At 47.2% G+C, this 22451-nt stretch overlaps 4 protein-coding genes across 9 annotated transcripts in view; 2 read left to right on the plus strand and 2 right to left on the minus strand.

Moving 5' to 3' along the window:
• Nucleotides 1-22451, minus strand: part of LOC127039371 (zinc finger protein 883-like) — a 341025-nt gene that overhangs the window by 154729 nt on the left and 163845 nt on the right. The window lies entirely within an intron of this gene.
• Nucleotides 1-22451, plus strand: part of LOC127039349 (zinc finger protein 154-like) — a 197641-nt gene that overhangs the window by 58538 nt on the left and 116652 nt on the right. The gene's annotated exons all lie outside the window — the stretch shown is intronic.
• The window catches only part of LOC127039346 (zinc finger protein 883-like), a 205128-nt gene that overhangs the window by 18832 nt on the left and 163845 nt on the right, over nt 1-22451 (minus strand). The window lies entirely within an intron of this gene.
• Nucleotides 86-20777, plus strand: LOC127039387 (zinc finger protein 501-like). 3 transcript variants are annotated; one of them, XM_050933053.1, is made up of 5 exons: nt 86-164; nt 4774-4913; nt 10663-10787; nt 17193-17306; nt 18657-20777. In XM_050933053.1, the coding sequence occupies exons 3-5, from the start codon at nt 10754-10756 to the stop codon at nt 19952-19954; spliced, it is 1446 nt and encodes a 481-aa protein (XP_050789010.1). In that variant the 5' UTR covers nt 86-164; nt 4774-4913; nt 10663-10753; the 3' UTR covers nt 19955-20777. The 3 variants fall into 3 exon arrangements, with proteins under 3 accessions (XP_050789010.1, XP_050789011.1, XP_050789009.1); XM_050933054.1 differs by lacking the exons at nt 86-164; nt 10663-10787 and having other exon boundaries at nt 4798-4913; XM_050933052.1 differs by lacking the exons at nt 86-164; nt 4774-4913; nt 10663-10787 and adding an exon at nt 12527-12641 and having other exon boundaries at nt 18660-20777.

Raw genomic sequence — 22451 nt, forward strand, 5'->3', positions numbered from 1 at the left:
GGTCACCCTGATCCCCTTTCCCCTCCCCCAGCCTGCGCCTCTCACATCCCCGCCCGCCCCAGGAGCGGCGGCCCCGACTGGAGCTCCCGGAGCCTTCCGGCTTCTCGGGGCCGGGCCGCTGCGCTGCGGGGGGAGCCTGAGCTCCGCGCTCTCTGGCCCGGCTGGTGAGTGTCCCCGTCGCACCGGAGCCCGAGACCCTGAACCCCGGGGGGTGAGCGGCGCGCGCCCGGAGCCCCTAGTGCCGGTCCCGGCCCGCGCCCGGCCCAGAGCCCCCCCCGTGTCCCTCCCCGCGCCGACCCCTCCCACCCCGCGCCCCGGTCCCTGGCGCGCCGAGCCCCCCCGCCCCCCGCGCCCCGGTCCCTGGCGCGCCGAGCCCCCCCGCCCCCCACGGTGCCCCGGTCCCTGGCGCGCCCACCCCTCCCCCACCCCCGCGCCCCGGTCCCTGGCGCGCCGAGCCCCCCCGCCCCCCGCGCCCCGGTCCCTGGCGCGCCCACCCCTCCCCCACCCCCGCGCCCCGGTCCCTGGCGCGCCGAGCCCCCCCGCCCCCCACGGTGCCCCGATCCCTGGCGCGCCCACCCCCCCCCCCCCCTCCGTGCCCCGGTCCCTGGCGCGCCCACCCCCCCCGCGCCCCGGTCCCTGGCGCGCCGAGCCCCCCCGCCCCCTGCGCCCCGGTCCCTGGCGCGCCCACCCCTCCCCCACCCCCGCGCCCCGGTCCCTGGCGCGCCCACCCCCCCCGCCCCCCACGGTGCCCCGGTCCCTGGCGCGCCCACCCCCCCCCCGCCCCCCACGGTGCCCCGGTCCCTGGCGCGCCCACCCCCCCCGCCCCCCACGGTGCCCCGGTCCCTGGCGCGCCCACCCCCCCCGCCCCCCACGGTGCCCCGGTCCCTGGCGCGCCCACCCCCCCCGCCCCCCACGGTGCCCCGGTCCCTGGCGCGCCCACCCCCCCCGCCCCCCGCGCCCCGGTCCCTGGCGCGCCCACTCCTCCCCCACCCCCGTGCCCCGGTCCCTGGCGCGCCGAGCCCCCTCTCACCCCCCACGGTGCCCCGGTCCCTGCCCGCGCCCGGCTCGCCGAGCCCCCTCTCACCCCCCACGGTGCCCCGGTCCCTGCCCGCGCCCGGCTCGCCGAGCCCCCTCTCACCCCCCACGGTGCCCCGGTCCCTGCCCATGCCCGGCACGCCGAGCCCCCTCCCCCCACGGTGCCCCGGTCCCTGCCCGAGCCTCCTGTGTGCCAGTCACTAGCTGGGGGTTCGTTGTGTACTGACCTGGCTGGTGCTTTTTCTGTGGCCTGTGGTAAAACTAGGGCCACATCTGGAATAGTTGATGGACCCCCTGGCCCCCCCCAGGTGTACGTGTCCCCCCGATTGAGAACCACTGATGTGGGGAACCCAGGCCCACCTGCCCTCCCAGCCTCCAACCTTTCACCCCGGGTGGCTGCTTCGGCTTTGCTCCCCTCCATCAGCCTCCAGTCACTGGGTCTCCACTTCCTACCATGGTCCCATGAAGTCTCCTCTCAGGCTACGTCTACACTACAGCATAAAATCGAAATTACTAAAACCGGTTTTATAAAACCGATATTATAAAATCGATTTTATGCGTCCACACTAGGGCACATTAATTCGGTGGTGTGCGTCCATGGTCCTAGGCTACCATCGATTTCCGGAGCGGTGCACATTAAAGGTAGCTGGATAGCTACATTAAAGGACTGAGACCAATAACTTCGATTTCCGTCCACACTAACCCTAAATCGATATAGTAATATCGATTTTAGGGTTACTCCTCTCATTGGGGAGGAGTACAGAAATCGATTTTAAGAGCCCTTAAAATCTATTTAAAGTGCCTTGTAGTGTGGACGGGTACAGAGTTAAATCGATTTAACGCTGTTTAAATCTATTTAACTGTGTAGTGTGGACCAGGCCTCAGGTGTAAAAGCCGCATCGGCTCCATGAAAAGTCCTGTTGATGGAGCAGTGATTGACACTTTCTCCTTTTCAGATTTTGTCCCATTTTCTCTCTAATTCTCCAGTGTTCATTTAACAGTAGCAGGTTTGGGATATTTTCACACCTGTTTGACCTGCGGCAATTTTTTCTTCTTTCTTTGGGAAATTGTCCTGAATCTTTCCCCAAATGAGAAGGGGCTTAATGGATGTAGCTTGCAGAGCCCCGAGACAGAGCTGCCTCTGGGGTGGGATGCGGTGGCCATTCTCTGCCAGCAACAAGGCAAGGAAGGGGACAGGAGGAAAAAGTCTCCACTGAAGACTGTACAGCCAAAGGTTACACAATCCTGGCTACTGCTGCCCCCAACTGCCCAGTGCAGCTCCCCCCAGTTGCCAGTCACCCGTCCGCTCCTGCTGCTGCCTCCTTCCCATTGCCAGGGAGTTTTCCTGCTCCATACTCCCCTCACATACCCTCTTAAAACACCTCCTCAAAGGGCTCCCTGCTGCCTATGTGAAGCGGGGAGGGGGAATTATTACTGTCTGTTTATGGAACTTCCATATACAATCCCGTCAAACTGTCCAACTACTGGACAGATCTTCAGATCTGGGTGGTTTTCTCTCATTATCAAATGTTTCTTTTTAGACTTTCTTCCCCAATTCTGAAAGATAGATCTAAAATATCCTGTGTGCAGTGCTGTAGTAGCCATGGTGGTCCCAGGATATTAGAGGCTGTCCCCTCGATTTATATACAAACATTTGGTGTTATTCTCCATCCCATTCCTTATGAATCTGAACACGTTCTTTTTTGCTGGAAGCTGTGCACTGAGTGGAGCTTTCCATTGATCTATCTGCAGCAACATGCAAATCTCTCTTTTGTGTAGCCGATAATATGTTCTGCTGATGCCGCAGGTGTACTGCATGTTCAGTAGGGGTTTCTCCCCTCTTCCTTATTTGTATTTCCTCTCCCTATTAATGTTGGGGTGTCCTCCTATAAGTTAGTGTATTAATGATCTCATGATCTTGGGGTCAAATGTGTCAATTCGTTGCCATGGCACTCCTGTGGTCAGACATCTGCAGATGTTCTATCAAAATGCTGGTGTTAGCTCTTGTTCTTCTGGTTGTCTGGTGTCTTTATGGACAAAATTCCCCCTTAGACACTCTGTTTCCTGTTCTCCAAACCTTAGTTAGGGGTGACTGTTAGGTCATTTATCTGTGTCAGAGTTCATAGGCCTTAACTATTCAAGCCAATATCATGCAGGATACAGGCCTGTAGGTTCCTTCCATTACTACTGCATAAAATAAATGCTAAAGCTAGATCTATGGGCTATATTTGATAGTTAATTTACCTCTCAGTGTATAAGTAGCTGCAGTTTTTCTCTCCAAAGTGCATTGCTTTGCATTTATAAAGACGAGGTGAGTGAGGTAATAACTTTTATTCGACTCACTTCAGGTGATGAGAGAAACAAATCTCTGAGCTACACACAGATCTCTTCTTCAGGAGAATATCCTAAAATTTTACCCTCCTTTCTCTCTAGTTATCTATTTCTAATTTATTATTCCCTGAGATTTTTTCCATCTCTCACTAATAATAAAATATTAACATAACATATCCTCAGATTTTGACCTTTTCTCACTTTTTTGAATATATTTAGAAAAGTTTTGCAGATGTTTCCCATTTTCTCTCAATTTGTCAAATAACAATATGAAATTCACTCTCATTTTACCTCTTTACCTACTATTGACTATCGATATAAAATCCCTCACATTTTCCTACTTTCCTTTCTAGTTTGTGAAAATTGACGAAAAATTCCCCAGATTTCCCCCCTTTTCTCTTTAATGACTTAACATAGATTTCTGCTGTCAGATTTTGTCTTTTCCCATGTAATTATCAAATGTCTTAAAAAGCATCTTGTGTTTGAAGATGTTCCCATGTTTAGTAGCAGCAAGTTCTCCTTTTTTGGAGGGAATTTTTTGCCTTAGTCATTCTCCATCCTGGCAGTTGCAGGGAGTTAAATGGTCAACTTTCTCCTCTCATTTGAGACTCCTTTCTTTCCCCCTTTCATCTTCATTAAAATGTTTGCTGATGAAAGTGAATTGCCCCATATTTAATACACATCAAAGCCAGAGACCTCCCCCTGTTTGGGGGAAAGGTGTCTCCCAGCTGCTCACAGGACAGTTGCCTGGACCCTTTTCCTTTCCTCAGGGGGACAGGATGAGGGCTCAGTCTGTGCCTGGCTCCCTGCTGCCCAGGCTGTACCCAGAGTGGCTGAGAATTTCCCTGCTACTGTATTAGCCCCTCACTTGCCCCTCACAATGTTCACCAGCAGTATCCCAAACCCCCGTGACAAATGGTCTCCATGAGGGGTTGCTTCGTCTAGTGCTGAGATATAGTCGTGTCCGGAGTGGGTCCCTATTGGCCATTATCTGCCAGTCACCAGGCATGAAAATTTCTTAAAAAATTTGTCTCCTCCATGCCATCCATTCTCCTGTTAAAGAAGCATCATCCAGGGCTCCCCCAACCTGTGTGAATGGCTGGCAGGGGCTGCTGATAACTTTCTATCCATTTATCAGTTACTGATATGAAATCACAACAGGCTTTGCTTCGGTCCCCGTTTTCAAAACTGGAGGAACTTCAGGTTTTGGAGGGGAAACTGTTGCTGTGAATCCTTCTCCCCCTTCTTAATCAAGAGACACTTCAAGGAAGAACATGAAGTGACTCCAGATTAACATGGGGGCAAACAAAATCAGGATATGTCCCTCTGGGGAGAGAGTTTCAGTTGTTGCTAAATGGAGAGGAAACTCTCAGTCTCTGTCTGACTGTGTCTCTTTCTCTTCTCAAGATATTGGGGTTGAGCTTCCTGGGTCAGACGCTGCTGCCTGAATTGTGATCTGGGAGCCCAGACTGAGCAGCTGCTGCTCCCCCCGTGGGGTCTGGGCTTGGGAGTGACTTGGAGCGAAGCTTCCTCTGTGCCCAGGCAAGGTGAGGACTTTCTCCAGCTGTAATTAGTTCCATGGGCCAGCCCTAGGCTCTGCCCACACCAACATCTGAGTCAGATACTACATGTGATTGATAGAAACCTCAGGGAACTTGCTGGGGATGGGCATGAAAGTGACTGCACAAATAGCCCCTCATCACCCCATATCTCTCCTCCCCTTAGCAATTGCAGAAGCTGATCCAACCGTAGGAGAGTGAACACCCAGGAAGGCTGGCTGTCTGCCAGAGGGGGAGGTCTAGGAAATCAGAAACACAGGGAGAGAGAGATTGATGGGGCAGCTGGAGAAATAATTTGGGAGGAGAGATTCCCAGATCGCTAACCTGCCCCCACACTCTTACTGCAGCATCCCTGGGCAGATTCCCTTTCCAGTGAACAAGGTGAGGTGCAGGGAGAGGAAAAGCCAATTCCTGACTCTCCCTGTGCCCCCGGATGTGGGAGTGTGGTGCCCTGGGGACAATGTCAGGGGAAATCCCCCAAGTCACTCCTTTTGTTCTGCTCTTGTCTCATGTTTGGTTCCCAGACTTTGTTACTGGGAGAGTTTCAAAATGTCTTGGCTTAGTGCTAGTGAGGTGGGCCGGGTCAGAGGTGTAATAAAATGACCAAACATTTCCCAGAATACAATCAGAGAACTGTAGAGCTGGACTGAACCATGAGAGATCATCTAGTCCAGCCCCCCAACACTGAGGTGTTTGTCCAACCTGTCCTTAAAAACATCCAATGATGATGAATCCACAGCCTCCCTTGGTAACCTGTTCCAGTACTGAACTAGCCTTCGTCACAACCGAGTCACATGGCTGGCTCAGATTCAATTTGTGATCCACTGTAACCCCCAGATCCTTTTGAGTAGTACTGCCCCCACCTTTTCTCAGATTTTTGAACATGGATATAAAATGTTTGCAAATGTTGCCCATTTCCTCTCTATTCATTTATCAAATATTGATGTTAAAGACACACAGATTTTATCTCATATCAACAACTGATATAAAATCCCTGTGATTTTTCACTTTCCTCGCTATTATTTGCAAAAATGGATCCAAAATCCCGCCAATTTGCATCATTTCTCTTTCACTTCTGAACATTGATCTCGAAACTCAGGTTTTGCCTCTTTCTATGTCATTATAAAATGTCACTTTAAAAATTCTGTCGGGTTTTGGACTGTTCCCCATATTTCTAAATCCCAGCAACTTCTCCTTCCTTGGAGGGAACCTGTTGCCCTGAGTCGTTCTCCATCCTGAAGGTTGTCCAGTGATTATCTTTCCCCTCTCTTTTGAGAATCATTTGTTCCCTCCTTTAGCTCTGTTAAAAGGTTTGTTGATGAAAGAGACCAGCCCATATTTAATACACATCAAAGCCAGAGGCCTGCCCCTGTCCCGGGGATCAGTGGTTCCCAGCTGGTAAAAGAGTTGGCTGGAGCCTTTTCTTTTCTCCAGCTGGCACAGGATGAGGAGGTCACTCTGAGTGCAGCGTGGGTCCAGAAGTTTCCCAAACCTCATGACAAATGGTCTCTGTGAGGGGTTGCTTCCCGCAGTGCTAAGCTGTAGCCACCTCTGGAGTGGATCCATGGTGGCCATTATTTGCTAGTAACAGGGCATGGAAATTTCTTACCTATTTTGGACCTCCAGGCCTTCCATTCTCCTGTTCAAAAAGCATCCCCAAGGGCTTCCTCTGCCTGTGCAACTGGCCAGCAGGAGTGGTGATAACTGTATATTCATTTATCAGGCACTATGAGGTAACACTGTAGCTGGGGGACATGCATGTCTGTTTGGGGAGATTGCAGCTGGAGCTGAAGGGGCACTGTGGTAATAGGAGGTGTTTGGGTGGCTGGGCAGGGGGTACCCTAGTCAGGTTGGTGAGTTGTGGAGGTTTGAGGCTTCAAGGGTGGTTCTGATGTGCCCAGCACTAAGGCTATGGGTCCTGGAGGTGAGTATCCCTGGGGGCCTCTTGAATGCAGAACAGTGGGGGTGGGCATCTCTTGGGGGTGGGGTTAGAGGGTGCCGGGGGCTCTGTCTGGGCTTCCCTTGCTGGTTCCTGGGATTGTTGCCATCCCCAGTGCACAGAGTTGGGGGGGGGGGAGTGGAAATCCCTGGCACTAGGTCAAAGATGCCAAGCAGACAGGGTGAGGGGTCCCGCTGTAAAGCATTAGGGGGTCTCAGGCAAACAGCAGGGCAGATCCTGCTGAAAGGCAGGCAGCGAGGGACTGAGTTCCCAGTGGGGGGGTCCCTAGGGGGCTCTTGATGGAGGGAACCCTTTGGGATCTGGTGGGGGTTCCCTGGCTGGTGGGGCTCTGAGGACCATCTGGGGTCCCTGGCAGGGACTCTGGGGGCTTGGTCCCAGGGAATATCTAGTGGGACCCTGGCTGGGTGATACTGGGGGGTGTCTGAGGGATCCTGGGTGTGGGCTGTGAGAGCTGCTACTAATCACGCTCCTTTTTCCTGATCAGCTTGTGACAGAATCCTGACTCCAAGCACTACCCGACATTCCCCGGCCAGGCCCAGTCACCATGATAACTTTCTATTCTCTTACCAAACACAGATTTTGCTTTTCTCCTCTCTTGAAAACTGAAGGACCTTTTGGTTCCACTGAGAAAATTTGTGCCCCAAGTCCTTGTCCTAGATCTGGGGGCTGAGGGAGGTGGGACAGGGGTGTGACGATGGGCTTCTGGCAGGACCCAACTGAGAGTGCCAATTCAGGACAAATGGCTTAAAACGGGGCAGTCACAGCCCAAGGCTGAGGTTTTTCCACCTCTAAGGCAAACCAAACCAGACAGACAAAGAGGACTTCAGTCTCACCCAATTGGCTAACCACAAGTCACACAACCAATTCCCTTAGACACTCCAGTCTCCCAGTATCACCACCAGTGCCACTCGTCCTGGGGATGAATGGTTATGAAAACCAATACCCCAATAAAAGAAAACGGTTCTCTCGATCCCAAAGAATCAAGCACCAGACTCAGGTCAATATACACATTAGATCTTACCCACAAATCACACTGTTACCAATCCTTTAGAATCTAAAATCTAAAGGTTTATTCGTAGAAGGAAAAAGACATAGAGGAGAGCTAGAATTGGTTAAATGGAATCAATTACATGCAGTGATGGCAAAGTTCTTAGTTCAGGCTTGTAGCAGTGTTGGAATAAACTGCAGGTTCAAATCACATCTCTGGAGTATCATTCAGTCCTTTGTTCAGAGCTTCAGTTTGTAGCAAAGTCCCTCCAGAGGTAAGAAGCAGGACTGAAGACCAGATGGAGATGAGGCATCAGCCTTTTATTGTCTCTCTTCCAGATGTAAGAACCTCTTTGTCCTTACTGTGGAAAATTACAGCAGAATGGAATCTGGAGTCACATGGGCAAGTCCCTGCATACTTTGCTGAGTTACAAGGCGTATCTGCCTTCTCTCAATGGGTCAGTTGTATAGCTGATGGTCCTTAATGGGCCATCAAGCAGGCTAGGCAGAGCTAACACCAACTTGTCTGGGATGTCTCTCGAAGCATAGCGCAAGTTTGAAATACAGACAGGATAGAGCCAATATTCATAACTTCAACTAAAAAATGACACATGCATACAGACAGCATAATCATAACCAGCAACCCATAACCTGGTCTTAGACACCTTATATGACCCCTTTTAGATAAGATTTGGTGCCACTACAGGACCTTGGTTGCAACCATGTTCTATGTGGGCCCAGATTATATCAATAACGTCACAGGGTGTTAGCACTGCCATACAATGGTCTCTTCCACAGCATTCTGGGCTAATTCTTTCTGAAATCTGGTTTCATTGAGACCAGAATCACTGTATGGAAAGACAAGGAGTGACTCCAGATGAACAATGGTGCAAATGATATTAGCAATTCTCTCTGTGAGGAGGGGCTCTCATTAGCTGCTCTCCCCAGAGAGCTAAAGGAGGGAAGCTGCTCAAATGCTCTGTCCCTCTCTGCTCAGGATATTGGGGTTCAGCTTCCTGGGTCAGACACTGCAGCCTCCATTGTGATCTGGGAGACCAGGCTTAGCAGCTGCTGCTCCCCCAGTGGGGTTCTGTGCTGGGATGTGACCTTAATTAAAGCTGCTTCTCTGCCCAGCCCAGGGGATGACTTTCTCCAGCTAGTACTAGCCCCATAGGCCCTGTTAATACTAAATTCTGAGCCAGAGACTCCAGGTAACTAAAAGAAACCAAGGGAAAATGCTGGGGTCTGACATGACTCTACACAAACAGCCCCTCCCCCCCCCCCCATTTCTCCTCCCATTAGCAATTGCAGGAGCAAATCCAGCCATGGGGAGCAAACAACTCAGGAATGGGACTTTCCTACCAGGTGGGCAGGGAGAGGGGACCGGGAAAAGGAGAAAGAGAGACTTAAAGGAGCCGTGGGAGAGAAGAGTTTGGAGAGAGATTTCCAGATCTCTAATCTGCTCAGACAGATGTATTACTGCACCCTGTGTAGAATCACTTCCCTGTGGACAAGATGAGGATCAGAGGGAGGAAAACCCAGTTCCTGACTCCATATCCCTCGTGCTGGGGTGTGGCTGCCATGTGGGGTCAGTGTTGGAGGGAGTAGTCAAAAGTGACTCCTTTGGTTCTGCTTGTTTCCAGCCTTGTGTTCAGAGACTTAGTTACACAATGTGGGGAGGCAGAAGGGAAGTTAAAAACGTGTCTGTGGGCTTAGCCTGGCAGGAGGGGCCAGGTCTGCACTGTAATAAAGAGATTGAGCATTTTCTCAGCATGGCAGAATCTAGGATGTCTGTCTGCAGGGAAAGTAGGGTGACCAGATGTCCCAATTTTATAGGAACAGTCCTGATATTTGCAGTTTTTTCTTATATAGGCTCCTATTACCCCCCATTCTCTGTCCTGATTTTTCACACTTGCTGTCTGGTTACTCTAGGGCCTCGGGGAAGCATGATGTGAAATTAACTAAAGCCTGTTCTGAAACCTCCAGAACTCTTGTCCTCACCCAGACAGGCGGCAGAATGATGCCCACGTTTCACTCCAGCTCATCTCATCCTTCCATGGGACAGGGGAGAGAAATGGCTGCAGTGGAGCCAGTTCATGTAGGGATTATTGGAAGGTTGCTGGTGGGTTTCTGCAGTAGGGGAAGGACAGCAAATACACCGGAGATGAGAAGGTTTGCACAGTCTGGTTTGGAGGTTGGAGCGGGGCAGGAAATGCACAGGGTGGAGAAAGGGAGGAAGACAGGTTGTGGCAAACCTGCTGGGAATTGTTTAATAAGCAGCCTAGATTCTAGGACAAGACCCATGAGGTTCGGAGGTGGAAATGCTCTAAGTTGTTGAACAGAAAACAATCACCTACACGGAGCTAGAAAAACTGACCAGACTCCCACTGCTGGAGCCTGACCCAACTAACTAGCAGCTGGTGTGAGATATGAAAGAGGGCACCCATCAGTCAGGTTTAGGGGAGATTCCCCTCCCTTCATATCCCGCTCCTCACAATGAGGAGGGTATTGGGCTTCCTACCAGGCAGCTCTCCCTGGACCCTGCTAGGGGTTCCATCTCCTGTATCGGTCGGTGGCTAGTAGGTGTGTGATGGATCTGCTGGGAGAGACAATGGGCTCTCTCTTTGTCTTCTCATCCTGTTGTTTCCTGGATACTCTGGGGTGGGGATGGTGGGACTCTGTTGACTGTGAGCCACCTAGAGCTTTCATATGATTGGCTCCTCTCCCCTACAAATAATGGGGCTGTGAGTGGGGCATCAGGTACTGAGTGTTGGACTCTTGCTCTTTCAGGGGCCGGTGACCTTCGAGAAGGTGGTTGTGTATTTCACCAGGGAAAAGGGGGCTCTTCTGGACCCAACTCAGAGAGCTCTACAGAGACGTCATGCAGGAGAACTATGAGAATGTGACCTTGCTGGGTAAGGATCCCTGTCCCCTTGGTTCTTGGAAGGGGAAATGAAGAGATAAGGTTCATAGAATATCAGGGTTGAAAGGGACCTCAGCAGGTCATCTAGTCCAAACCCCTGCTCAAAGCAGACAGATTTTTGCCCCAGATCCCTAAATGGCCCCCTCAAGGATTGAGCTCACAACCCTGGCTTTAGCAGGTCTGTGCTCAAACCACTGAGCTATCCCTCCCCCCTTCACACCAGCTCCACAATGCTATCTCTGTTCTGTCCTGTTTCAGCATCACCCCAATATGCCAGTGACACACACACACTAACAGAGACCCTCTCCTGCTGCAGAACACTTTGGGAACAGAGCACAGGAGCAATATCACACAATGTCAAATATCTCCTGTTTGCTCAAGTAAAACTGGGGCTTACGTCCAGCATAATCAACAGAAGCTTCCCACCCCAGACCTTCTCTCAAACAGAGTCTACTCCACCCAGACTAGAATGTGCTTGGGGTGTAATAAGCAGGCTGCTGGAGTCAGAGTTGCCGTCCAGGGTTACTTATCACACAGAGACTCAGTGCGTCCTTGAATGCTTCCTGGGAGTATCCAGACAGGGGAGCTCCAGCAGCAAAACCTAGAATCTCACCCAGGATTACAGATGAGACAACTCCTCCCTGAGCTGGGTTGCAACCCAGCATGTGAAAATGGCCTAGGTTGGTAGTGACACTTCCTGACACATTGAGAGTCTTGCTCCCCTATCACCATGTGTAATAGCCACAATCTCTCTTCTCTGCAGGCTCCTTGGATTTTTGTGTCCCTCATTCCTGAAGTCACATGACCTGATTCTTATTTTCCACACTCTGCTTTTCCAGAATAATTAGAGTCTCTTGCTTCTGAATTATAGCTTCCAATTTCCCAATGTTCTCCGCACCCAGGGATTTCCATACCCCTAATGATTTTTTTTCCCTTTTCTGAATCTCTTCCAATTCCAATATACCTTTTATGACATGGGGTAAGCACATCTGCAGGCAGTATTCCAAGATGTGCTTGCACCACAGATTCATATAAAGGCAATATGATATTTTCTGTCTTATTATCTATCTCTTTCTTAATTATTCCCAGCGTTCTGGGGTTTTTTTTGACTGCCTCTGCACCTTGAGCGGATGTCTTCAGAGAACTATCCACAATGACTCGAAGATCCTGCTCCTGAATAGAAACAGATAATTTAGACCCCATCGTTTGATATGTATAGTTGGGATTAAGTTTTTCAAGGTACTGCAATATGTGCAATCCTGACATCTGGCACTGCGGAGATCCTGCATTCAGTGATATCCCTGCCCTTCCTGGTCCCTTTCTCCACTGAACCTCACCAACTTACGCTTACAGTGCCCAGCTTCCCCAGGTCTCTCTCATTGTCTCTGGACCTCTCTGTCAGCAAGAAGCAGTGCCAGGGAGACTTGCCTTCTGTCTGGAGTCTTTGATTTCTGAGACATGGATTTATCGTCTCTGTGTTTTAGGAGACTCATTGAAATTGAGTGTCTGTGACATTAACAGTCCAGATTGTACTGTGGTTAAACAGCTGTTTTCCCTCAGTTCCCCAAGCTTCTTCAGGGATTGTTGTGAGCATAGGGAAAGGGCAGAGAGTCTAAAGCATTTTCCTCACCTCTTTTTATAATTCAGTCCTTTGTACTAGAAACCTCTTCAGTTCTCAGTTGAGTCATAGTGACAGGCTGTCTGTTGAAGATATGAGCTTCAAGTAGTCCCTGTGATGGAATGTAGATGTCTTCTTCACACCCACCCCCTGCCGGAGAATGGCTGTTTGACCAGCTGTTTGCCTTGATGTCTCTGAGGACCTGGTCTGCGGGTGTTCCCCAGAATTGTAACTTTTTCAGTAATATCATACAGTAAAATTCCATAACTTTACATACAGTGTTGCTGCACATTTTAACAGGAGGGTAATATTCAGTAGATTGTGTTTTCAAATGATACCTCACAAGCTATACCATGTACAAAATTGGTCATAATTTTCTAGAAGAGTGAATACAGGGGTATAGACTGACACAGTGTCTGTCTGTGTGTTCCCAGCAGATGTGGGTATTTCAGTCCCTCATAATGAGAGTGTTTGGCATCTTCAGTGACCTGGGGAGCTGGCCCTGAGAATTCACTGGTTTACTAAGTGTGACACTGTATGGAATTGTGAGACACTTTATATTATTATTATTTTATTATTAATACCAATATGAAAAAATTGCAATGAATCATGCTAGATATGGCATGAAAGGTGTCAGTGAAAATGTTATAATTTTCTGGGTATGATAATTTTGTTTCTGTGTTTGTATCACCTTTGTATTGTGAGTTACAGATATGTAAGGTATATCTGTATTTCCAGACTTATACAGTGTTTCTGGGTGCCACCCCCAGACATATTGGCATCAGCACTGCCTAGCCTGTTTAATGGCCCATCCAGGTTCATCAGCTGTACAGTGAACCCATGGAAAGGACCAAGGGGATACACCTATTGAGTCAGCAAGACATGCAGGGATATGCCTGTGAAATGAGACCTCCAAGGCTTTTCCATGCTATGTGCTGTGGATCTTGTGTTTGGGACACAGGAAGTACAAGCTACATGGCAAAAGGAATATAAAGGGCACCTGCATCATCTCCATTTTGTCTTCAATCCCTCTTCCTACCCCCGGAGCAACTTCTCTACAAACTGAAGCCTTGACTAAAGGACTGAACGACCCATACAAACTGTGGATGTGGTCCAGATGGACTTCCAAGCCAACAACTCACCAATACTGCTAAGAACCTGATATATAGATTTCGGAATGTATCTGACTGCTTTCCCATTTAACAACTCCCTTCTCTCTTTTCTTTTATAATAAACCTTTAGTTTAGATGCTAATGGATTGGCTAGCAGCATGGCCAAACCTATACTGACCTGGTAATGTGGCTGACCCTTTGGGGTCAGAACACTGTTTATGTGAGCAGAATTTTTAAATAACCTCTCACTGTCCTGGACCTAGATGCTGACTGGGAGTCAGAGAACTGGAATGCAGTAAAGGGGGCATGTGATTTATTTTTTCAGCTTCTTGATCACCAGTGAGGGGGATCAAAAGCACAGTTTTAGGAGCATCTGTTCTCCCTTTTTCAGCCTGCCCTAACCTCATAGAGAAGCTGTTCCATACCCCTAATCTTTTTTTTTTTTTGCCCTTTTCTCAACTTTCACCAATTCCAATACATCTTTTTTGAGATGGGGCGACCACATCTGCATGCAGTATTTGAGATGTGGGCGTACCATGGATTTATATAGAGATAATATGATATTTTATGGATTTGTATAGAGGCAATATTATATTATCTATTCCTTTCTTAATGATTTTCAACATTGTGTTCCCTTTTTGCCTGCCGCTGCACCTTGAGTGGATGTTTTCTGAGAACTATCCAAAATGACTCCAAGATTGCCCTCTTCAGTGAAAACAGCTAATTTAGATGCCATCATTTTGTATGGATAGTTGTGATTATGTTTTCCAATGGGCTGCACTATGTGCTATCCTGACATCTAGTACTGCTGAGATCCTGCATTCAGTAATATCCCTGCCCTTCCTGTTCCCTTTCTCCCCTGAATCCCGCCAGCCCATGCTTCCTGTTCCCAGCTTCCCCAGGACTCTCGCACTGTCTCTGGACCTCTCTGTCAGCAAGAAGCAGAGCCAGGGACACTTCCTCTCTGTCTGGAGTCTTCAATGTCTGGGACATGTAAGAGGCTCTGTCATAATGAATGTCTGTGACATTACCCACAGTACAATCTGGACTGTTGAACAGCTGTGTCCCCTCAGTTCTCCAAGCTGGGGTGCCTTTTCCACTGTTTTACTGTGAGAACGGTCACTCCTGGGCAGTTAGCACACAGTCTCCAGCATGTAACTCGCTCCCAGCTATACAGTTTTGAGTGCTGCTAGTCAATGACTCACAAATTACAGTACACCACTGGAGAACCCCAGAAAATTCTCTGCTCCCAGACTTTCCCCCAGAAATGTGCATCTTTCCTTGTCCAGCACACTACTGAACAACGCAAGCTCATATGAAGTCTGTCATTTCATCAGTGGAGAATGACATATGCTGGCCTTGTTATCCCAAATGGTGTTTCCAAGACACTTTCTTCCAAACACACTGGTTAGATGAAGCAATAAAACAAAATTAACTACGGAAAAAAACATTTTAAGTGACTATGGGTAATGAGGCATAAAAGTCAGAATTCTTTACAAAAGAAGTGCAAGGTAAAACACAACTAGTGTCTAAATTAATAAGATAAAATGGATTAGAAGTAAATGTTTCTCTCATCATGTGCTGGGAGAGGCTGGCTTTCCTTTAGCCAGGATTCTCCTAACCCATCCCTGCTGCCCAAGTTCCATTCTTCAGGAGTTGTCATGAGCAGAGGGAAAGGGGAAAGAGACAGAGTCTCAAGCATTTTTGTCACCCCTTTTTATAATTCAGTCCTTTGTACTAGAAACAACTTCTGTTCTCAGCTGAGTCACGGTGACAGGCTGTCTGTTGGAGATACAAGCTTCAAGAGGTCCATGTGAATGACTGTAAATGTCTTCTTCACACCTTCCCCCTGCCAGTGAAAGGCCATTTGACCGGCTGTTTGCCTTGCTGCCTCTGAGGAACAATTCTGTGGGTGTTCCTGTAACTGTAACTTTCAGTAATATCATACAGTAAAATCTCATAAGTTTACATACAGTGTTGATACACATTTTAACAGAAGAATAATATTCAGTAGATTATGTAATTTCAAATAATACCTCACAAGCCAGACTAGGTACAACATTGATCATCATTTTCTACAAGAATGAACATATGGGAACAGACTGACACAGTGTCTTTCTGTGTATTTTCCCAGAAGATATGTGGGTATTTCAATCCCTCATAAGCACAGTGTTTGGCATCTTCAAGGACCCAGGGAACTGGTCCTGGGAATTCACTGGTTTACTAAGCATGACACTGTATGGAATTGAGAGAAACTTATTATTATTTTATTATTAATATCAATATGATAAAATTGCAATGAATCATGCTAGATATGCCATGCCACATGTCAGTGAAAATGTTATGATTTTCCAGGTATGATAATTTTGTTCCTATGTTTGTATCACCTTTGCATTGTGAGTTATAGATATGTAGGGTATATCTGTATTTCCAGACTTGTGCAGTGTTTCTGGGTGACACCCCCAGACATATTGGTATCAGCACTGCCTAGCATGTTCGATGTCCATCCAGGTTCATCAGCTATATAATGAACCCGTGGAAGGGACTAAGGGGATACATGTGTTGAGCAGCGGCGGCTCCAGGCACCAGCGCTCCAAGTGCATGCCTGGGGTGGCATGCCACAGGGGGCGCTCTGCTGGTTCCTGCGAGGGCGGCAGTCAGGCAGCCTTAAGCGGTGCGGCTGCAGGAGGTCCGCCGGTCCCACGGATTTGGTGGCAATTTGCCGGTGGGTACGCCAAAGCCGTGGGACCGGCGGACCTCCCACAGGCAAGCCACCGAAGGCTACCTGACTGCTGTGCTTGGGGCGACAAAAAAGCTAGAGCCGCCCTGCTGTTGAGACAGCAAGACATACAGGGGTATGCCTCTGTACTGAGAAATCCAAGGCTTTTCCATGCCCTGTGCTTCTGTTTGGGACACAGCAAGTATGAGCCACATGGCAAAAGGAATGTAAAGGGCAGCGGCATCATCTGCATTTTGCCTTCAATCCCTCTTCCTACCTCTGGAGCAACTTCTCTACAAACTGAAGCCTTAAACAAAGAACTGAATGACCCATACAAGCTGTGGATGTGTTCCAGACGGACGTTCAAGCCAGCAACTCACCAATACTGCTAAGAACCTGATATATAGATTTCTGAATGTATCTGACTGCTTTCCCATTTAACAACTCCCTTCTTTCTTTTCTCTTATAATAAACCTTTAGTTTAGATGCTAAAGGATTGGCTGGCAACTGGTATTTTTGGTAAGATCCAAACTTATACTGACCAGGTATCGTGGCTGACCCTTTGGGGTCAGAAGAACACTGTATATGTGAGCAGAGTTTTTAAATAACCTCTCTCTGTCCTGGACCTAAGTGCTTATTGGGAATCAGAGAACTGGAATGCAATGAAGGGGGCTGTGAGATTTCTTTTTTCAGCTTCTTGATCACCAGTGTGGGGGATCAGAAGCACAGTTTGTGACTGGTTGGTGAGTTTAACTTCAGTGTTAACCACCAGTTTTAGGAGCATCTGCTCTCCCTATTTCAGCCTGCCCTAACTTTGGCATTTTCAGTGAGAACTACCGCTGGCCCACCAGGTCACACTAAGCACTGAAGTTAAATTAATAGAATGTTTTTTTATGACAAAGTCTTATGAAATCAACTGAACTCCTTTGTTTTCTTTCATCTGAGCAGGGTTTCTAGTTTCCCAATCTGATGTGATCTTCCAGGTCGAACAAAGGGAAGAGCCATGGGTCCCAGACCTCCAGGGTTCAGAGGAAAGAGAGATCGTGAGAGCTCCTCGCACAGGTGAGGAAACATTAAATCAACTCAGAATCTGTAAGTGCCTGAAGGAAACATCTGGGATGCCCTACAAAGCCCTTGGGAAGTCTCTCAGTTCATTATTGTCCGTAGCAGGGGTCGCATCCTCAGGGTAAATATAGCTCATGGCTTCCTGTAGATCCTAGCAGATACCAGGCAGTAGCTTCCTCCCTTCCCCCTGCAAATTTGGATGGGATGTGAAGACCAAATTGATCCCCTCCTCTCTCCTACTTGTGTTATGTTTATAAGAAGCACAAGGGATCTTTTTCAGTGGAAAAGGCAATACACCGCATTTATTGAAGAAACAACAATTAGCATATGCAGTCAATCACACCACACCCATACACTGTCCTGCCAGTCGATGTTATTGTTACCAGTCCAGAGTATGGATCAATCTTGTGGCCAGCTAGGTTGATCACACATAGGAGGAGCCAGGTTCTGTCAGTCGCGATATGATGCTTTGGGGATGTCTTGGCAGGACAAACTCAAAGTTTCATGGCAAGGCACCCTGTTTATATAGTGATTTTCCTTCATTGGGACCAATGAGTTTTGCACCATCATGCTGTAATCAATTGTTGGTTGACGAGTGCTTGTTTTCTTAAATTGTCCTTCCTTCTCATCCTTTATCTCTTTCTTTCATCAAGTTCCTCAGGTAGTTACCCATGTTGGTTTTGATCAGAGCTGTCTAGTCCCCATTAATAGGTGCCTTTCTCATCTTTAGAGTCATCAATCTGCCCTCCTCTGACATTTCAATAGGGGCTTGTTGCAGTCTCCTGGTGCCCTTACGTCTGTCTCCAGTTCCTCCCTCGTACATCTGGTTCAGTGGTGACCTTCACACTTATCACTTAACACGTACATTCCTCACTCACACACAAAACAGAATTAATTTACGCACAATATTTTCAACAAGAATATCAAATTGCAATGCAAAAGAAAACAATCATGGCATTCTTTTACTTATTTTAAAATGCTAAACCTACAACAAGTTGGTGACCCTCAAAGGTCTGTTACTGCCTTGATATCAGTCCAGACACAGATTCTGGCTGATGTATCTCTACCCACTGGCCCATAAGGCCATTCCTTTCTGCCATTCAAAAAGGGTGACTTGGCAGGATATGATCAGATCATACACCAATACCTTTAATACATGCTACATTCTTATACTTTATCCTCCATTCTAAATTTATATAAAATACAAACATAAAATTCTACTGCTACATTTTGGGGAAGAGTTTGGGGGTGTTCAGTTCCTGATTTTTATTTGACCTCTCTCTAGAACTTGTATTGGTTTGGCCTTCCCCTTTCCATCCCTGTTTGAGGTTTCTGTCTCTGTCACAGCAGGTGATGCAATGATAGGTGATAAAGAGGAGCAGAATTCTCAGCTGGAAAATGTCGAGCAAGTGGATAAACACAGAGCATTATTGCAAAGATTGAAAAGGAATGTGTCCAGGAGTCATGAGCAGGAAAAATCCTGTGAGATTCGCCACAGACCAGAAAGAGAGCAGGGAAACCAGCCAGGGGAGAAAGTGGGTAAATTAATTTCATGTGAAGGAACTCAGAAAGACCTCAAGGAAACCACAAGACAGCAGGAAATCCTCAGGGGAAAGAGAAAAAATACATGCACTGAGAGTGGGAAAAACTTACGTCACTACTCAGCCCTTATAAAGCATCAGAGAATCCACACAGGTAAGAAACCTTGTGAATGCGGTGAGTGTGGGAAAACCTTCAGTCGCATCTCAAACCTTATTACTCATCAGAGAATCCACACAGGGGAGAGGCCATATAAATGCTATGAGTGTGGAAAAGCCTTCAATCACAGTTCTCACCTTATTACCCATCAGAGAATCCACACAGGGGAGCGGCCCTATGAATGCCGTGAGTGCGGGAAAACCTTCAATCACAGTTCACACCTTCTTAGGCATCAGAGAATCCACACAGGAGAGAGACCTTATGAATGCCGTGAGTGTGGGAAAAGCTTCACTTGCACTTCAGACCTTTTTCAGCATCAGAGAATCCACACCGGAGAGAGGCCCTATGAATGCAATGAGTGTGGGAAAAGCTTCACTACCAGCTCAGCCCTTTCTGAACATCAGAGAATCCACACAGGTGAGAGGCCCTATAAATGCTGTGAGTGTGGGGAAAGCTTCCCGAGGAGTTCAGCCCTTTCTGAGCATCAGAAAATCCACACCGGTGTGAGACCCTATGAATGCCGTGAGTGTGGGAAAACCTTCAATCGTATCTCCGTCTTTAGTAGGCATCAGAGAATCCACACAGGGGAGAGGCCTTATGAATGCAGTGAGTGTGGGAAAAACTTCACTCACAGATCAGCCCTTTCTGAACATCAGAACATCCACACCGGTGTGAGACCGTATGAATGCACTGAATGTCAGAAAACCTTCAATCGCAGCTCGAACCTTATTAGGCATCAGACAGTCCACACAGGAGAGAGGCCCTATAAATGCAGTGAGTGTGGGAAAAGTTTCACTTGCACTTCAGACCTTTTTCAACATCAGAGAATCCACACAGGGGAGAGGCCCTATGAATGCAGTGATTGTGGGAAAACCTTCTCTTGGCACTCAGCCCATGTTAGGCATCAGAGAATCTGCAAGGGAGATCAACGTTATAAAAACCTCTAGGGCTATCCGTACTTTTTTATGTTAATACTTTTCCTGATTCCCACATAGTAACTTTTAAAGCTGTTTTAACTGTTTGCAGCACCGTTATCCCTCAGCTTGTCTGGATGAATGGCCCATTTTTGCCATTCCCCCTGTTTTGAAGTTGACGCATTTGTCCTTTCTATCAACTCCACTGTCCCTTGTGTAATTCAAGTGTGCCCTTCCTATCCGGAACCAGGGAGCATCATATTACTTCTTTACATCTTCCTACTTCGAAAGATTAAAAAGTGTGAAAAGAGAAGTATCTTTCCTCATGATGCAGACATTCCCACATAGGAGACCCCTTCCACCAACACACATGGCAGAAGATCCTGAGATATATGAACTTACAGAAGTGTTTGGGACCTACGTTGGGACAAACCACAATTTGAACCAAGGTTCAGTTGTTGGCAATGGGCGTTAAAAGAAAACTAACAGATATGATAAGAATTTGTGATCTTTGAATATGCTCTTGTTACCAATGAAAATGAAGATATAGGTGAAGTTATTGGTTAAAGAGTAAGAGACTAATTGTGTGATAATTTGAATTATTTTGGAAAACTGAAAGTTGTCTTACAGCAAATGATGGCTAATCTTGAAAAGTTAATTTGATTTAATTTACCCCCTGTAATTTAAGGTGTTCTGGTAGAAAACCTCACTCTCATGGTTGGGGTGGAAGAATGTGTGTGAGAATGAGTGTATAAGAGAATATTGGCCCAGTATCGACTTTAATTTTTTGTATTTGAAATAAAATTTATTTTGCTTAGCTTTAAAATCAATTTCTATTAAAAAGGAAATTACTCAAGGAGTCTGGTTGTATCAGATTTTACCCACTTAGCCTGTAAAGGTCACTGACTTTCCCACTTCTCTAATTTGCAAAGGAAAGGCATGAGATCTGTCATAGGATGTGTCCAGCAGGTAGGAAAGTTGCAATCGTCAACCATCAATATCAAGGAAAAGGCTGATTACTCCATTTCCTTTCATGTCAAAAAGCCACCTGGAGGCTGGTCTACACTGAAAAGCTATGTTGACATGGCCACATGTCTCAGGGGTGTGAAAAATCCACTCCTCTGAGAGAAGTAGTTAATGTGACCTGAGCCCCAGTCTAGACAGTGTTAGGTTGTCAGAAGAATATTTCCAGTGTTTGAAGGCTAGACAGAGCTTTAGACAGATTGATCCCCTATGGGAATCAAGTCATGACATCAATTCCAATTTAGACCCATCTACCTGTATGTGAGAAAGCTGCTAGTATGGAGGGCTGAGCAGCTATCCTATTGCCTGGTTCCTCAACTGTAGCTACAGCTCTTAGTGCCCATCAATCCAAAGACAGGGAGAAATGGAGAGTTCCAACCATTGTCATTTTAGTGTAGTTGGAGAAAAACATAGTTCTCACTCTCTGGTTGGGTGCAGCAAAGTCAGATACTTTATTTCTCAAGAAATTGCATAGAGGGAGAGAGTGCACTAGGACACAGAGTTTCCCCCTCCTAGGCAGGTTTCTCTGCAGTTAATCAATTACAGCAGCATTTATACCTTTTGTTACATACAATAATAAGCAACAGCTGCATTTTGTTTATACATAGGTCATCTTGATATCTTATTTTTCTCACTTCTATTTAGACTACAGTCTACAATACCTCATTATCGACACAAGGTCGCAACAACTTCTTACACAGTTCTTTCCCATTTGGCTCACACAATCCTCACTTCTACAAATCTCGTGTCATTATGGTTACAGCTAGCCTGACTCTTGCTAACAGAGACTGTCATGCATTGAAATCCCCTTCAAATCCCTATCAGTTCTTGCTCTACTTCCACATCTCCCCCCTTTTGTACTTCTAGTACAACAAATATTCTCAAACCTCTATTTGCATTAAGCCATGGATTTCAGATTCTACATCAGATGTTTCAACCTTAGGGGTTTTAATTGGATGTAATGACAATGCATGATTAGCCCGGACATGAAAGGTATTACTATTATCGTGTCCTTTAACAACAACAACATAATCCTAAACTAAATAACAAAAATACAAGCAGTAACATTCTCACAGTAATATGATGGAGTTGTACAGTTTTAGTCATAAAGCACAATACATCATACTTAGTACATAAAGTAGACACTCTATAAGCTGTATGAAAGGCATTCTTTTCAACCTGATATATATTTTGAAGCATGTGAATTTGCCCTTGTACTTCAGAGATTCTTTGAACCTCTGGTAACAATGAAAGCAAATCTTGAAACCGATCAGGTACTAAACTAGTCCAATTAAAGGGTATCTGGAACCTAAGGGCTACTTGTAAAATGCTATCTGCAGGCCAGTAAATAATATAATTGCCTGCAGCAGTAGTGAGATTAAAATGTATATCTCGCAACATGGTGGTTTTAACATACACACTGCTATCATTAGCTTGAAAAAGTAGGTGTCATGTCAGGGTAGTTTCTTGTCCCCTACCCTCCCAGCAAACATTACCATGAACAGTG

Source organism: Gopherus flavomarginatus, chromosome 23 (genome assembly GCF_025201925.1).
Source record: "Gopherus flavomarginatus isolate rGopFla2 chromosome 23, rGopFla2.mat.asm, whole genome shotgun sequence".
Lineage (NCBI taxonomy): Eukaryota > Metazoa > Chordata > Testudines > Testudinidae > Gopherus > Gopherus flavomarginatus.

Coding starts and splice junctions, on each gene's coding strand:
- LOC127039387 (XM_050933052.1), top strand. CDS start 12,542: ATGTCTTCTTCACACCCACCCCCTGCCGGAGAATGGCTGTTTGACCAG. Junction 12,642..17,192: donor TGCGGGTGTTCCCCAGAATT/GTAACTTTTTCA, acceptor TCATCTGAGCAG/GGTTTCTAGTTTCCCAATCT. Junction 17,307..18,659: donor CGTGAGAGCTCCTCGCACAG/GTGAGGAAACAT, acceptor CTGTCACAGCAG/GTGATGCAATGATAGGTGAT.